The 17,739-nt window shown below is 36.3% G+C and overlaps 1 protein-coding gene across 2 annotated transcripts in view; it reads right to left on the reverse strand.

The window, feature by feature from the left end:
• Positions 1-17,739, reverse strand: part of HDAC9 (histone deacetylase 9) — a 458,974-nt gene that overhangs the window by 413,272 nt on the left and 27,963 nt on the right. For both annotated transcript variants that reach the window (XM_054058870.1, XM_054058867.1), the window contains exon 2: positions 9,587-9,688. In XM_054058870.1, coding sequence (XP_053914845.1) covers positions 9,587-9,605 — 19 coding nt within the window. In that variant the 5' untranslated portion in view covers positions 9,606-9,688. The remainder of the gene's footprint in view (positions 1-9,586; positions 9,689-17,739) is intronic.

The raw sequence follows: 17,739 nt of genomic DNA on the forward strand, positions 1-17,739 counted from the left end.
ACTCTGGAACACACACTGAGGTTGACAACAGTAACACCACACATCACAGCACCAAGACATTACTCCAGGACCTCTGACAGCTGTACAGCTGTTAGACTGTTTCAGATCATGTTAAACTTTGAAAAAAATTCTCAGAGCTTGCAAATCTTGCTCACCTAAACTGCAATGTTAAACAGAAATAGGTATAACTAGTAGAAATATCAATAGAAAGAATAGGAACCTTGTGCTTCTAAGCATAATGGGAACAAGTCATCTATGGGGACTGTGGAAGTAATTGTGTCTTTAGCTTATAAAACAGGTATCTGTGTAGTCTTCTTAGAGAGGATCAACAGTGTTTTCAAAAATCTGCCCTGAGGCAGATTCAAATCATCAGTTTCTTTGGTTCAGCAGAACTTGGATCTGCCCCACAATGTGCACATCATGGCCTGAAGTCTGCCCCTGCCCTCAATTTATAGCATACCTCGATGTTCCCTTAAACGTTCTCTTGCTAAATGCTACAAAGCAGTACTTAATTTCTAGATTAAGATATTTCACTTACTATAACATTTCAGACTTTATAATGAAGTTTCAAAATTGTCACCAGCTTCAAATTTAAGGTGCTACAAAACAATCCTGCTTTTTGAGAGTTTCCTAATCTGCAAATTACCTGTTATAAGTGTTATAATTATCACTGCAGAAACACTTACTTTGCAGAAACACATCTGGGCTGCTAGAGACAAAATGAGGAGGCAGTGTGTGGGTGGGAAAAAAATTAGAAGTTGGCAAACACACCTTTTGTTAGGGTAATCGATATAGCCAAAATTCATGCATCCAGCCTAATGAATGAAGAAACTAAAAGGAAGTTTTTATTCATGATGTCTTATTTAACCTTCTGTATAACATAATATTTTAGAAACAGCTTGCTAATAAATGTAGATGTTACAAATTCACATACGAAAATATTAACTGCATGATTTTTCAAGAAAGCAGATTTCATTTCTAACTGCAATATTTTTAACTGTTTTGTGTTGAAGATATCTTAATGAACGTGAAAGAATGCCTGGCGGTCAGATATTGAAACGCCACTTTAAAAGTGGTATGCTGTATGACAGATGATGTGACCTCCTAATCCAAACTTAGAAGTTTGGAGGCCTTCCAAACCTACTTAGAGTGATGGCAGACTTCTACTCAATAAAAGCACATGAATATTTTGTCATATATTGAGTGACAAGCAAAGCAATTTTTAGGTGACTGCTGGGATTTATAGCTTGTAAGGATGAGCCACACAAGGAATTAGCCACCCCTTCATTATCCAGTGTATTCCAATGGTTAAATACCAACATTGTTTAAAAAGAAAAAACAAAAAGGAGCCTCATTTCTAACCTGAATTTGTCTAGCTTCAGCTTCCAGACACAAGATATCATTAAATCTTCCTGCTAGGAGTAAGCATCATATGTACCAGAAACCTTCTGAACATTACCACTTACAAAAGGAATCATCAATCACACTGTCTCTTAACCTTCAGCAAAAGAAAACAGACTGAGTGACCGAATTCCCAAAGCTTCTTTCAACAAGGTATATTTTCCAGACCTTGTATTATTTCTGTAAACTCTTTTTCAAAGCCCTTTCTGAAGTGTTTCTATCAGAACTAGAACCAGTACTCAAACAGTTTTGTTCACTTAGTCTAAATGGAGACTGAAGGAAAAGTATGGTTGAACCTAACCATGTCTATTTTCTGGGTTGAAAAGGAAATTAATTAATACTCATTCCTGACTAATCCAAAGCTTCTCTCTACACCATTCCCAACAGCTGATCTGGCCACAGAAGCAGAAACATTACTTACTCTTAGCATTCAGCTCTCAGGCCATAATGAAGTCCACCTGCTTTATTAGCTACCACAGGGCATCAGCTTCCCTTTGTGATTCACAGCATTTATCATAATTTACAAGTCATAATCAAGCATTCCTGTATACAGAGAGCAAAAAACTGACAGTGGAGAGCTATCAAGAGAGGACTATCAAGCCAGGACCCTAGAGCACACAATCTATGAGCAGAAGCTAAGAAAGCAAGCTTATTTAATTTGGTGAGAAGATGATTAATCTGGTTGTCTACAAACACTTTGCAACTGCTTGGAGGGCAGTTAACAGACATCATGCAGGCATGTTTTTCTCAGCAGTATTAGACAACAGCAAAAGGCTTAACGGCCACAGATTCTAAAGTGGAAGCTCTGGCTTCTCACCAGGAAGACAGCATGGTACTCAAGAAAGATGTTCAGGGAAGCTCTGCAAATCTCTCAAGGATTTAAAGACTCATCTAGAGAATGCCCATGCATAACCTGATCTGGTGCTGGTAATAACCCTACAGAACTTCTAGAGGTTTCTTCTAATCAATATTCTATGAGTATCCTCCTCTGAAGTGCTGCATTCTTTGTTACTTTATTTCATTAAAATGCATATTTTTTAAAAGAATTTATCAAGTGGGAATATATAACTGTATTTAACCGGATTTATCCCACTATCACTGATCACAGCTTTGCCAGAATTAATATTTCCTTTCCTCTAGGTAACTAGTAAAAATGTCGAGTAAAATTAAACTAATAATAAATTCCTACAGATATCTACTAGGATAAAGCTTCAGGGGATAACAATTTTCCCCATGTACAATGCTTCCTGAAACCTGTTAGCCAGTTTATTTCATTTAAGGCTGCAATGATTTTGGATAGTGTTATTTTTAGCAAATGTAACATATCACAGAAATCTAATTATATTTGTCAGCAATTACCTTTATCAAGCAAGCTTCTAGCATCAAAAACATTCCCCAATTGTCTGAAAACCTTTTGCTTAGAACTGCATTAGTCAACATGAGTTATAACACCATATTTTCACTCTGTAGAGACTGCGATCCTCTGATTTGCCTTTCCTGAAGTCATTCAAAATAGAAACATATCTATTTTTCTATCTACAGGTACAGGGCATTAGCTTTATTTTATAGCATTCTGAAATCTAGTTTAGAACATTTAAAAATCTGTTTTGCAAGTTACATTAATATTTTTGCAGGCACGTTACCCATATCTGTATGTTCAGCATTACACCTGATAATATTTAATAAGACACTCATAAACACTTGATGTTTAATATTTGAGTATCGCGTAAGTACTTTTTCTTTTGTTGCTCCGAGATGCAAAGCCAAAAATCTAACCCAACAGCTCTCAGAGAAACACCTATTGTTCCTTCCACGCTGTTACATCTTTCTGTACACTAAGCACCACCACAGGCAAATGCCATTGAAAAATACACAATATAGGAAGAAATCATATTTCATTGAGGATGATACTTTCAATCTGGAATTGTCTTTTTGTACCTTTTTTGCATCTCTAATTAAAGAAAAAAAGCCATTCTGAAGAATCTTTACAAGCTTTATAAACTATACCGAAATAAAAAAAGTTTTTCAGGATATAGTCCCAGAAAGCTAATTTGGCTGTTAAAGTGCTACAGCTCAAAAAGTAAGACCTGCGCTTTGGCTACAACACACCAACAAAACAGTTATTTTGAAAAACAAATTCCCAGACAAAAACATCTGGTGGCCAATATTAACAAGTGATTCCTGAAATGAAAAAGCAATATAATTGTAATTTTCATGTGTTATATCTCTTCGAAGAGAGAATAATTTTTTATATATGCACAAGTTAAAGTTTGTATACATATATCACGTTAAAGCACCCCAAAGTTATATCAAAACACACTCTCCAGACTTGTTTTCTTCAGTTATCCTGAATCTGCAAAAAGTAATAACTGATCCCACAATACACTGGGTAGGTGACCTGCATTTTTATTACTTATTTACTTAAAAGTGGAAGAGTTCGCATACAAACTGACAGACCTCCGTGGACAGGGCAAGTCTAAGTGCACAAGTGAGAGCAAGACCATGACACTTTAATGCTACAATTATCAATTTTAATGACAAATAGTGTAAACTACTTCCAAGAGGGGAAAAAAACATATAGGTTCTATTTAAAATTCTTTTTACTAGCAAGTGAACTAGATGTTGCTTTCTAACCAAATGCATGCACAGAACATTTTATTCATTATTTGGTTGTCTTGTATATTAAATAACCAGTGGCAGAACCTATTTTGGATCTAAATTTTTCATTCACGCTTATGAATTATTGGGATTTCACCTAAAAACATCCAGATAAAGATGTCAGACAAACTATTATGAGAAAAATACTGAGGGGGTGCAAGAGAGTCTATGAACAGCAACTTCTTTAGATTTAAGGGCAAATTAGGTTTTACATCAGACTGAGGCTATTTTGGACTTCCGTAAGGAGATTCAAGAGGTCAAAATCTGAGCTGCACATCTGAGTGATATTTCGCACTGAAAAAAAAAACATGGAGGGGAAGAATCTTTCTTTTATACGTTTCATTAAGGCTGAGCTTATAAATTTTATTTTTTACTTGATACTATCTTAAAGAGCTACAATACTCTGTCACACATAGATATATGTAATGTATCTATTAATCCTGAAAGTTATTGGGCCATATTCAGTGAATTCATCAAACATCTCTAATCTAGCCTTTCTGTAAGTGTTTTTTTTTTTTTCTTGGCATCAAAGGAAAAGTTATTACAAGGAACAAACGCATTTGATTCCTTCAGTGGACAGTCAGAGGTCCAAAAAAACATCCATACACTTTGCTTCAATGGAACTTAAGCAACTGCCGAAAACCACCTATTTCTATATGAAGAAGTGGTTTTACCCTTCTGGGATTAATTTACTACCTTGTTTTTGACACAAAGTTCTCTTAAATCTTTTTATAAAATGCCTGGCAAAATATATTTTAAGGTAAGTACGTTCACCATCATTCATCAAAATATTCATCTGTTCACCGTCTCTGCTGCTGGTGCAGAGATTGTTACTTGCTGCAACATAACCTTTCACTGCATTTAATTCTAAAGCAGTAGTGGAAATACCTTTTGGACCATTTTCTATACTTAGTCTTTACTAATATGAGGAAACCGATTTATGAAAAAGCAGAGCAAAGCAGAATAAGAAAAGAGGGGGAGTCAGCTTTGCAGAGAGGAAGAACAAGATATTCCTCAAGAGGAATAAACAAATGCTTATTAAAGAAATTCAGAATGAAAATGACAGAAGAGTGATCCAAAAGTAAGAACTGGCAGAACTCAGCACATGGCTCTTCTCTCTTCCCACCAGGTTTTTAAGACTGTCTGACTGATTACAGCAATAGGCAGTTTTTATAAGATACCGAAGACCTGGGGAAAAAAAAAAGCAATGTTGTTGAACAGCTGAAAGAAGATAGAATGGGGATTTAAAAAATATTGAACTGGGGTTTTAATTCAGTAATTACAGGTAGACAAAACATGCTGATATGCTTTTGAAAAGCAGGGACGGTGAACAGCTCTCTCAGCCTCATCAACGACCAGCTTTCCACAACAGCATTTCATCTGTTTGCAACAGTAAAATGAAGAAACTGTATAAGCTGGATTTGTGGTTTACAGCTGGGAGACTGTGACACCAAGGACTGCTAATTTAGCAATAGTGAGCAGCATCTAGAAACTTGACAGAGAGCTCAGAGTTCCAAACATTTTCCCTTATTCATCATCTCTTAGTATCATCTACTAATATTAGTCGCCCCTCTTCCCTAACACAAATTATTCTACCCCAAGTGATTCCACAAACACCTTCAGGGCTTTTGGTATCTTGTTTTGGTATTTTTGTTTGTTTGTTTGCTTTTAATAGAATTTATTTCATTTAACTATTCCAATGTTACCACCAAATTTCAAGGCAAAAAGCAAAAGCACAAAATCTGAAAGAACTGCATGACAGGAGAAGCAAAGGGGTAAAGAGATGAGATCTCTCTGGACTTATTCCCCTTCTTAGGTTACAGAAAGAAAACCTAGGTTCTTCATGCCTCTGTGATCTTCATCTTTACAGAAATATTTATAGCCCACGCTTCCCCATAGGTTCTGGTTTTCCTTGAAAAAATCTGGGTAACCAATACTGTATTAAATCAACACATGCTTTAAATGAAGCAATTTCCTGTTCAGAAAAGTAACATCTTTTGCAAGGATTGTAACCCTTGGTTACTGAGCTGGTTTAGGTACACAACAGACAATCCTCAACCACACCAACATGTTAATAGAAGATATAGTTTGAAGTATAAGATAGTTAAGAGACAAATAACTTCAAAATACATCTGCCGGTATTAACTTATTAACAGTAGGTATTATTTAGTATTAAAAAAAAGTCCCACTCAAAACAGTAAGTTAAGTGTTCCTTGCAAGAACAAATAAATATTTTCTTTTTCTGTCCAATGCTTTTTATGCACACAGATCAGCTCAGAACATGCAACTGCAACAGGATGTAAACATTTCCTTAATGATCTTACACTTTATACCAAGCAAAGCAAACAACCAAACATCAGCACCTTCCCCTGTTGGGATTCAGCATTTAATTTATAGCTCTACAGATCAGCAACAGCCTGGTCCCTTAAGATTCAAACAGTTGAGAACAATTTAAAAGGTTACAGCGTTGTTGCGAGTAGATGTTGCTACGCTGGAGATCTGTTCATTGCATCATACAACATAATGAAATACTTAAATGCATTGATGCTGCAAATAAACCCTATCAAAAGGGGTTCCTCAGATAATATTTGAGTAAAACATGCATAATTTTTGTTTGTTCCACATCAGCTCTTTCAATGGACTTTCAGATAATTTACGGTATGAAGGGAACACAATTTGAAAGTATTTTCTCCTCTCAGGATATCACACTAAAAACACTATGCTTTTTTACAGCATTTCAGAACTTTTTCCCTGATGGAACAAGCCATCCACAAACTGGGCTGGCCTGTACCACTCATCTACAGAGCAGCACTGCTTAATGAGCTTGCCTTTTTCTCTTTTAATAAAAATAAAAATTAGTACGCTTATCTTCTATGTAAATAGCATATACGAATGTACATACATAAGCTACATATACACACACACACACACGCACATACATGCGGGTTAGATAAATTGTAAAATGAAAAAGTGTAACTATCATTCTGTTGTAACCTATAACCATGACCTAAAATACTAATGTTTACAATATATTATGGAAACTTTCAAAGGTCTTACGTATGAGACACAGGGATTGGTATTCAAACGAGCTACCATCCTGGTATTGCACAATAGAAAAGAGTGTTTTTAAATACTGTCTGTATTAAATTGGAATGCTTCATGGTTCTTGCTTTGACATTATTTCCAACTGCCCTAGCCACTGGCTGTAACTGAATATAGCAACCTATTCCCTGAAGAAGCACAAGATTCTCAGCAGTTAAAAAGCAAGAGCACAAAACCTTGCATCTCCATCAGGCTTTTGCCATTTAAACTATGTGCCATAAATGCAAGAACTGCTTCCACAGACTCAGCATCAAAGGAACAAGCTGCTCACGTCAGTGCCAATCCAATTATTTTTTCTTTTGGAATACTAGGGATAATTCCTCAAGTACTGCAGCATCTCACAAGTGAAACAAGTACATCTTGGTATATATTTCTAACCTCATGTAGGAAGTTGAATCATAGAATCAGAGAACAGTGCAAGGTAAGTTGGAAAGGGCCTTTAAAGTAGGACAGAATTGCCCTTGCACCTCTTCCTCTCATAAGGAGCATCTTCATAAAAACAAACTCCATGAGAAAGAAAAAGGAGGAATAAAAACTGGAATGGAATTAATATATGTTGGACACATATGAATAAAAATGCATGCTTGAAAAGGACTGGGAAGGGGGAATTCGGTTACTATGGATCCAATAAGAGAATTCAGCAATTTTTGTCTTCTAAAATATTCTAATAATCAAGTGTTAACTGCTCACAGAAGTGGGAGGCCTCTTCTACAACTCTGTTCCCTACCAGTCTATATCACGACTACATTGAAAGCAGAAATTTGAGTGTTTACCAAAAGGTGACAGAACACTATGCAAAACAGATCATGAATGCCCTCAATCTAGGGTCAGAAAAGATGTCACAAGAACTGGACACTCATCCTCCTTTAGTACACAGCATCTACTTTGAGCAGGATGTGAGACTGAAGTCCAAATAAAACCTACCTCACTTCCCTTTCACTGAAGGGAAGAAAAATGAGGATCCCCTGGGTGGTGTTGCCCTTCGATACCACAACTCTGCAAGTGCCACAGAGTCGCTCTGACACAGCTGGTGAAGCGACTCGAATGATGAAGGACACTAAGGACTAGACCTAAAGCTATTTAGGCCCCAGATCCTACTGAAAGCAATGTTTCTAGAGAGTTTAAATACCTCTACTGGTAATCAGATTATATTGAATGTTTCTCCTTTAGTGGATTTGTAAAGACAGCAAACATGAATGCATATTTACAATTTGTTTCTTCATAGCAATAAGAGCATTGGGAAATTTTTGGCTATTTCTGCAGACTATATCTAATGCAAGATAAGAAACATTAGAAAGATACCAAATCAAGTGGAGTATCTTGATATTTGAACTGCATGTTTAGGAAAGTACAGGTTAATTCATATTAGTCACCAGAGATACAGGTAAAATTTCTGCTGAATGCTCCATCATGCTCTACATGGATAATTCACTGCATGCACCAAATTGCGCTGTAAGAAAAAGAGGCTGAGTATGAAACCCGGCTATGCTTGACTCCACTTAATGTAAAAGCAGTTATTGCCAGTTTCCAACACTACAACAACAATTCCCCAAAAATCCTCAGTGAATTACATTTCTATGAGATAGGGCATCTAGAAGATAAATACAGCTCACTAACTCTTACAGTGTTTTCCCTGAGGCTTTTATAGGCTGTTTGCACAAAACCAAAGCAGTCATAAAATAAACCACTTATAAAGGGATATTTTACCAACAGTACTAGAAATAGATGCTTCAAGTGTGGGTGAACAAAGTGCGAACCATATGGGACGTTGCACAGATTTGAATTGGGGACTCGCTCCTTAAAAGAACTGAAGTCAAGAAATGTTCCATATGCAGCGTTCTGTTTTCTTCTAAGTTTGAACATTGGGTACTGATACTAATTTTCTATCAGATGAACCTGCAGTAACTCATTTTGCAGGCATCAGATAAAGCAGGTTCAGAGACCACTGTTAATTATGCATCCTTAAAGGAGGAAGCTCTGCAGAGAATGCCCAATGTGGGAAATATGACTTTAGAGTTAAAAAAAAAAAAATAGCACAATACCATTTGCAGTCTTTCTTTAAATGAAGCAACTGTGCAAAGGCAGAAAATCAATTAATGACTAAATACAAATATTAAGAATCAAGATGTTTTATGATGCCTATTCATGACCAATCATGATTATTCAGTTTCTTAATAAACTCTACAAAAATGTTTTAAAAGCACTGTAGGATTATTCTGGCTCTGTAATTCAACCGAGATAAGGTTAAAATAGCCTTTTCTGCCTGTACAGCCATTATCCTGTTTTATAATACAATTACATCTTATAAAGTGCAGCTGGCATACCAGTCACTTGCCAAATCCATTTCACCGGCACAAACAATTATATACATCCAAGCACAGGACAGTGCTTTGCAGGAGTGAGTTATAAATACAAACAAACTGACCTGGTGTTGTGGAGCTCATTGCTCTTGATGGAATGGAAAATTGTTGACAAACTGTGGCAGAAGTTATTCAGATTTTGAGGTTCTTCCAGAAGTGAGGTGAATCTACATAAAATAAAAAAAGATAAAACACCTTTATCTGCACATTAAGAACATACTATTTTTTAAAATATTATAATTATTTCAATCACATACAGAAGAACATTTGAAATCTCTCACATTAAAGGTTTTCTTTCACACACATTTTTGCTGTAAATTCAAGAACTGATGACCACTGAAAACAAGACTAAAATTAAAAAAAAATCCTAAGGCTTCAGGGCAGTTCAGTTTCAGACAAAAATCTGCATTACAGCCCATCTATAGTCACATAACAACACCAGAAGGTAGAAGATGAACTGTTCCTTTCTCCTTCTGATAAGATCAAGGAATTATATAAACTAGAGTTTGAAAGACTTGAGCAAGAAAAGGTTGGATTATGTCCTCATGACTAAGCAGTGGCCTATTCATAGTTTTACTGTTACTGTAGACATTTGCAGTCAGCACTGTAAGATGAATGTTGTGCAGAAACAGATCTGCATTCAAAAGCCTTTCTGGAACAGCTACTACTTTCTTTATCTCCAATGTTTACAGAGTTCATGAATAGAACTTGTTTAAATAATTAGCATAGCTGAATGGATCTCCCACGACTAGCTAATGACATCTCTGACACCACAAAGCCTGTTGCTCATAGGGTGAGCTGCTCAAGAGTAAGGCAAGCAAGGTCCTGCTGTTTGGCTAAATCCTTTCACAGTCCTCTAACATTCTCAATTCAATGCAGAAGCAGAGGCAAAAATGTTCCTCTAATACTCCCATTTGCTATAAGTTTAGAGCTGCAGAGAAGAGGTATTCAGGGAAATAAAATATATTTTCATTCAGGCATGAAATAAACAGCATAATGGGAGAGAGGAGAAGGTTGCAGTGCATTATGATTACTGTGACTATCCTACTCAGCCTCTGCTCCTGAAGCATCTAAGTAGTCAAAGATATTCTTAGTGCTGAATATTTTAGCAGCTTTTGTCACTTTTTTAAACCACCAACTGCACATTTAGTTTCACGCTGAGCTCAGCCAAAACTCAGATAGTAAATTACATTTTAACCAAGTATATTAATTTAAGTTTAGCACCATTATCATTCAAGAAAGGGAAATCGCACATTTAGATAAGTAACTTCTGCTTTTATGCCCACTAAAGTAGCCTGCTCAAACAGGCATGATATTTTGGCACATTCAGTACTCCAGCAGACAGCATCTGTAAAATCAAAATTCACGTTACTTCATGAAAATCCTAATTACTTTCCTTTCTTTACCTTATGCACTCAATTTCATCAAATATCAGATTGAATGGCCATTAAACTGAACATCTGCTACTGTTAAACTAATCCAAACCCTCTATCTGGGTACATTTACCTTGACTGAAGCAGGCAAGTTACTTCCCTATATAGCTCCATGATTCATCAATGTAAATATAACCAATGCACAATCCTGGCTAGACAAGTTCTAAGATTTTACTTAATTTCAGAAAGCTCATTATTATCTTAGCAGATATGCAGATCATGAATAACGTTTTCCAGTGTATCCAACATCGATTCATTCAGTATCCAGCCTTTGCACTGACCTTGTGGTGTCTCAAAGAAGTTAAAGAATTGGATATTGATGTTTAACTATGGACTTCACTAGAGAGAATTTTCTGTAAGATTTAAATTATACATAACAGAAAATTTTGACATTAGGATTTGACAATATTCTAAGGAAAATACTTATGACCCTCGTAGCTAAAACTACAATTTTGTCTAATTTTACTTCACGTAGACTCTTTCACTTAACTGGATATTTGAAGCTAGTATGACCAGAGAACACACAGTCTGTTCAGACTGCACACTCAAATGGCTAAGCGTTCACCACACCAACAAATCTTCACCTTCTTCCCCCCAAATAAAGACAATTGCAAGAAACTGGGACAGTTGACAGTTGTGTATTAGAAAGAGAGAAATCGATCAGTGGATATAATTTACTCTTGTTAGTGCAAATACTGACATTACACACTTCAAAACAGTGGTCCCACAAATCCTGAACTACTGGGTTATGGACACCAACTTTGCTCTAGAAAGAAGTGGCTTTGCAGCTCTTCTATGCTTTTCTGGAGGAAGGAGCACATACCCTTGGAGGAGGATCAGGTTAAGGAAGACTTCAACAAGCTACATATGATCTGATGCGATGGATGTTCCCATGAGTGCTGAGGGAGCTGGACAGTATCAGTGCAAACCCACTCTCAGATTACCCTTGAAAAGCCATGACAATCATGGGAAGTTCACAAAGACCATAAGAAAGCAAACTACTCCTGTCTCCAGGAAGGACGAGAAGAATACAGAGAACCGCAGGCCAGTCACCCTTACTTCAATTTCTAGGGAGGTGATGGAGCAAACAATCCTAGAAACAATTTACAACTATGTGAAGGACAGGAAAGTGATGGGAAATACTTAGCATATATTTATGAAAGAGAATTATGCTTGGCTGCCCTGATAGCCTTCCACAATGAAGTGATTGGCAATACGGACGAGAGGAGAGAAGGGAATGTTGTTAACTTGACTTTAGCAAGGCTTTCAGCACTCTCTCCCATAACATCCTCTCACAAATTGAGAAATACACATAGATAAGTGGACAGGAGGGTTGGGGCAAAGAAGAAAGTGAGAAACAGAAAGAACATAAAGGGCAGACAAAAAGAGGTGCTCCATTGTGGACCAGCTGGGTAAAAAGCAGTGAAGAAGACAGAGGTAGGTTCTTCTCAGTGATGCCTACTGACAGAAAGGAGGCACGGTGCAAAAACTGAAATACAGGAAATACCTTCTAAACATTAGAAGTTTTTTTTTTTCCCCACCGTTAGTGAGGCCAAACATCTCAGGAACAGGCTGTACAGAAATTTGGTTGAGTCTCCACCCTTGGAGATTGCACACCAGCATGGGCGACCTGCTGTAGCTGACCCAGCCTTGAAGAGTAGCATGGACTAGGAATCTCTAGAGGTCCCTTCCAACCTCAGCTGCTCTATGATTATACGATGTGGAATTTAAGGAATTTTCCCTTTCAACGTCACTGTAGACAGTATCACTGAATATTAATGTGGTTAAATCTACTGAGAATAACTCCTGTATAAGAAAGCATTCTGCTGGGATCCCCAGAAAAAGATTTCTGTTAAGGAATTTTGTAAATTCAACAGCATTGGTAGTCTTATATTTTATGAAGTGCAGGTTGGCATCCTGCCTGATACTCTATTTCCATATATTTCTTGTAAATGCAAAGCTTTCAGTAAGCTGAATGTTGTTGTTCAGGTTCACTTTTAACAACTCCTTGCAAATATGATACAACGCTCATACTGTTAAAGCTCACATTTAGAGCTATGAAAAATTTCACATGACCAAATACAGAATTATACTCATGACACAAACACCCTCATTCAACTAGACTTCTACTGATAAGATGACATACTTCATTTATTTCCTTTTACTGCAGGAATGCCATAGTGTATATTATACACTGTGGACTGCAGTGACACCTATTTTTTAATGTTAGCACTGAACTAAAGTAAAAAACCACAGTGCTGGCCACTGTACACTGTAATCTCATTTAGGGTATTACAGTGCATGGCAGATGCATTTATACTCCACGTCCACCCATAAAAACACGCATACGGTTACTAACCAGCCAAATCTTAAAGATACCAAGGTAAAGCAAATGGTTCCATCTCCACTTCCTAAAGCATTCCATTTTAATTTGGATAATTCATCCTTTACTCATTATCAACTTGATATATTATGCTACAGCACAACATACAGCAAATTAACTCCTACATTCAGATATATCACTGGAGGTGATGGTACACATCATTGACTTGCATTTGCTCATCCAGGAACAATGAACCTTCTGCTTTTTTTTTCAAAGGGTATTCAATAGTTCCACCAGTGCTCCAAGCACTGATGCATCTTTGAAACTGCTACAGAAGAACACTGCAAGACAGAACGTAGCCCTTCATGCTCACTGCCCACCCTAAAGCTTATGTTTCTTAAGACTATAAACAGGTACAACATTTTCAAACACAAGTAAGCATTTCAAGTTAATACCCTTCCTTTAAAGTATCATCTCTCACTGTGCTATCCCAAGACTATATTCACTGACTAGATTTCTCTCACTGTGATTATACTTCAAAATTCTTTTGGGAATTGAGTTTCTGAAATAGGATGCAATGAATACAAATTAACAGTATTCAGATGAAACAGATATTTCTACTTCTTCAAAGATGAATTTTTCATGAGAACTTGTGAAGTTAATCTACAGGCACACGTTTTTCAAAACTACATCCTGGAGGTATCTTCCGGATCTTTCTCTTCCAGGAGAATTTTTTACACAACTCCAAAATATCTCTATGTGTAAAAGGGTTTAGAAAATCATTAAGCAAAAATTTTGCAGATAAAAATGCAGAGTTGTGCACTTCAATAAATTCTGACCATAACAGGCTGGCACCGCTAATAACAGTCTAGTCAATTCTCTGCTGCATATCTTGTTTTAAAATAGCTTTCGGTTACTTATCAACAAAATTGTTTGGAATGGAGATCAAAATGCTGGAGGGCATTCACCTCAAGTGTCACAAGAAAGGAACAGTAATTACTTCTCCACACAACAGCTTGTGTGTTAAAAAAACAAGCATCTAAAACAGCTGTCAGAATATGTACAAGTTCTGTTGTGAAACAAGCAGTTTAGCGAAATGCACAATTAAAAGAAATCTGCAAGGTTGAAAAATAAAAATACACAAAAGAACAACTACAATTATTCTCTATGAGACGTGAAAAACATGATGGTTAAAAAATACATCTTTCAAGGGAAAGACTTTACGAAAAAAAAATCTTCAATAGCTATTAATCCTGCATTTTGCACAGTAGGGTGCAAAAAAAAAAGGGATGAATTTTTAGATTTTTAAAAGATAATAAATGCACGCCAACATAATGACTGGAAGACAAATACAGCAATCTTTTCCTGAAGTGAATTTTACCCACATAAGTCAAACCAAGAGTGCTGATCCAACCCTTCTAGCCTTATATGAACCTTCAAAATTTGATCAGGACATGAGTTGTCATATGGCAAAGGAGAAAAATAAGATTAAAGTTATCAAGAACTATTGGTGTGAATTCTAAACACTAAGGCCTTAAAGATAGCAGCTCAAAGAGCAGAGGGCTATATGCTCTTCTACTCCCTTTCTATGATATGTGGTTCACAAACTTAAAATAAGAGTAAGCTAGACTAAAACCAGGACATTATGCAGCACAATGCTATTATCCAGTGACCTTTATATGCAAGTACGGTACAGATTTACTAGCAGCATTACCAAAGTCTAGCCCACTAGACACTGGGGTATATAACCGCTTTCAGTGAAAATTAGTGGTTCCATGGCAAAGCCTTCAGGATCCAGAGCTTAGTGCAGGATTAAGTATTTAACAATAAAGTATGCAGGTATCTTATTCTTAATTAGGTATCTACTTAATAATTTTTTTGAAGTCTGTAACAACTTTGCAGTATATATCTTCAAAGCTTCAGTATTAAAGAACTACTCTAGCAGCAAGTTCTGGACTTGCTTGGATTCATTTTTCTTAGACATATTGCAATAAAGTTTCTTTTTTTAAGAAAAAAGGACATTGTCTTCCTCACTGAAACCCTCCTTGATATTAACACTTTGATGTGATCAACAAGATAAACACAAATAGTCGGGATCATCACCATTGCCTTTAAAAGCCTGAATACCTTTGAAAAGTAGAAATTGATGTTAGATATGTTTATGTCTAGATATTAGCACAGACAATCTAGAATAGCTTGGATTAGAAGGGATATCTAAAAAGTCATCTAGTCCAAGCCCTCTGCAATGAGCAGAGACACCTTCAACTAAATTAGATTGCTTAGAGCTCAGTCCAACCTGGCCCTGAACGTTTCCAGGAATGGGGCATCTATGACCTCTCTGGGCAACCTGTTCCAGTGATTCAGCATCCTCCTTGAAAAAAAAAATTATTCAATAGAATCTTACTTGCAATCCGTTCATATTTTGAGAACATAATACATCTCCATAAACTTTTCTTTGATGCCTTGTTTCCATGAATCCAGACAAATGTCCACATGAATCCTCACAATGTTCTGCTGCTTTCTAACCCTCCTAAAGAGGATAGAAAGTGTCTATTGTTTTCCCAGAACCACTGTTGCTACTTGCATTAAACTAGGACCTAGATGCCTCATCTAGGATTCAAACCACTTAGGAAGACATTCAATGATCTGTTATTTAATAGACCTTTAAAAGTTATCAAAACCTTTCTGAAATGTCAAGAAATGGAAGAGAGCTCTTACACCATGTCTCAATAGTCTTAAATTAGTACATTCACGTGGACTGTGCAACACAGATCTCAAACATTACCTTCTGATGTCTCCCATGTACCGCCTTCCTGCTTAAAAAATAGTAGCTGGTCTTGGACACGTTTCCTCTGTGACACAGGCATATTCCAAAAGCTGTACAAGTCTTACATCATTTAGAGTTAAATTACTGTCCTCTTCTCTACTTACACATAATTCTGATTTTTGTAAAGTCCAAGCCACTTATGATAAAACATACTGTTTTAGGAAAAAAAAAAATAAAATTGTTCCTGTACTGCTTATGAGCCTTAAATATTAAACTTAGAAATGAGTATTTGAAAGAAGAAAACATAAAGCAGAGAACTTCAAATCCACAGGTACATTTGGATCTTTGGGAATTCCAGCTTCCACTAGACAGAAAAAATTCCTTTACTCCAAGAAAGATTTTAATAAAGTGATAAAGTCAGACTAACTAGAGAATCAACATAGGAGAGGGGCTATAGGTACACAGAAGTCATTTGCAAGCTTAGCAGAAAGCAGAGTAATGCATTATATGAGAAGTTGTCCAATGTTATTTCCTACATTAAAAGTAGTCAAGATGAGTCAAAAATTTCCAATTAAATCTATGATGGAAAAGTGGGTTCATCTACTTAGCTGCAGAAGATTTTTTACTTGGTTTTACTCCTTCAACTTTTGTTGCTTAATTAACAGCCAAGAGTGTTTCTGTTCAATGAAAATAAGTTTCCGTCAAATTTTCCTCAGGAAAAGCATATGGATGGACAGAGAATATATAAGCTGAGTTTTTGCATATAAACGTAACATAAAAAAAATATTATATTTGCTGTCACTGAATTTTATCAAAGCTTGGACAATTTTTTTTTTTACACTAGCATCTACACATACTAGGCTACAATTTTGCCTTTTCAATGTCTAAAGAACTGTTACCACAGAGTCTTTAATTGCTCAAGTATTTATTGGCATAGTTTGACAAGTGAGAAATTTTGTAGAGCTTGCATTAGAAAAGATAAAACTTTCACTAAAGCTGATGTTCTGAAGAACGTTTGCATTGAATGTCTTCTGATAGTGGATTTCTTACAGTAGAACTTCACTTGTCTTCATGAGACAAGTTTAGGATTAAAACTGGCATTCGTTAAGAGTATGGTTCAGCAGGGACTACACGGAAGTTTGATTAATACTTTGGCATTTTCAGCAGTGGAATACAAACAAGAAAACAGGCTTTTTGCATCAGGCAGTTAAACCAGATGGCAGGTAGAAGTCTGAAAATTCTTTTCATGCAAAATTAGTTTTCTGTGATTTCACCACGTTAAATTCAGCTTACACATTTCCGTTAAGGACGTGAACTTAAGAGTTGTCAGACGTGACAGGAGGGGTTGGGGTTTGTTTTTTTCTTATTACCCTATAGGTGTGAACAGGTATGTATATATCAACCAGTGAAAAAGAATCACAGAATTCATATTATGCTTCAGTGAGACTGTATGACTTGCTGTTGCCTCTAAAATAGGTAGAAGGATAGCAAAAGCTATATTCTTACACCAAAAAATACATATTCATCCCTGTCTTAGCTGGTAGATAACGTAGCACTTATCCTGTGATTTATCCAAATCTATCATATGCTAAAGACAAACATCAGATGACGCAATTATTTTAATTACTATTGCATAACTTCAAAGAGGCCAGCAGAATTAGAAACTGAAAGGGAAATACGGCAGCTTTCAAAAAA

The sequence above is a fragment of the Cuculus canorus genome, chromosome 2 (genome assembly GCF_017976375.1).
Source record: "Cuculus canorus isolate bCucCan1 chromosome 2, bCucCan1.pri, whole genome shotgun sequence".
NCBI classification, from domain to species: domain Eukaryota; kingdom Metazoa; phylum Chordata; class Aves; order Cuculiformes; family Cuculidae; genus Cuculus; species Cuculus canorus.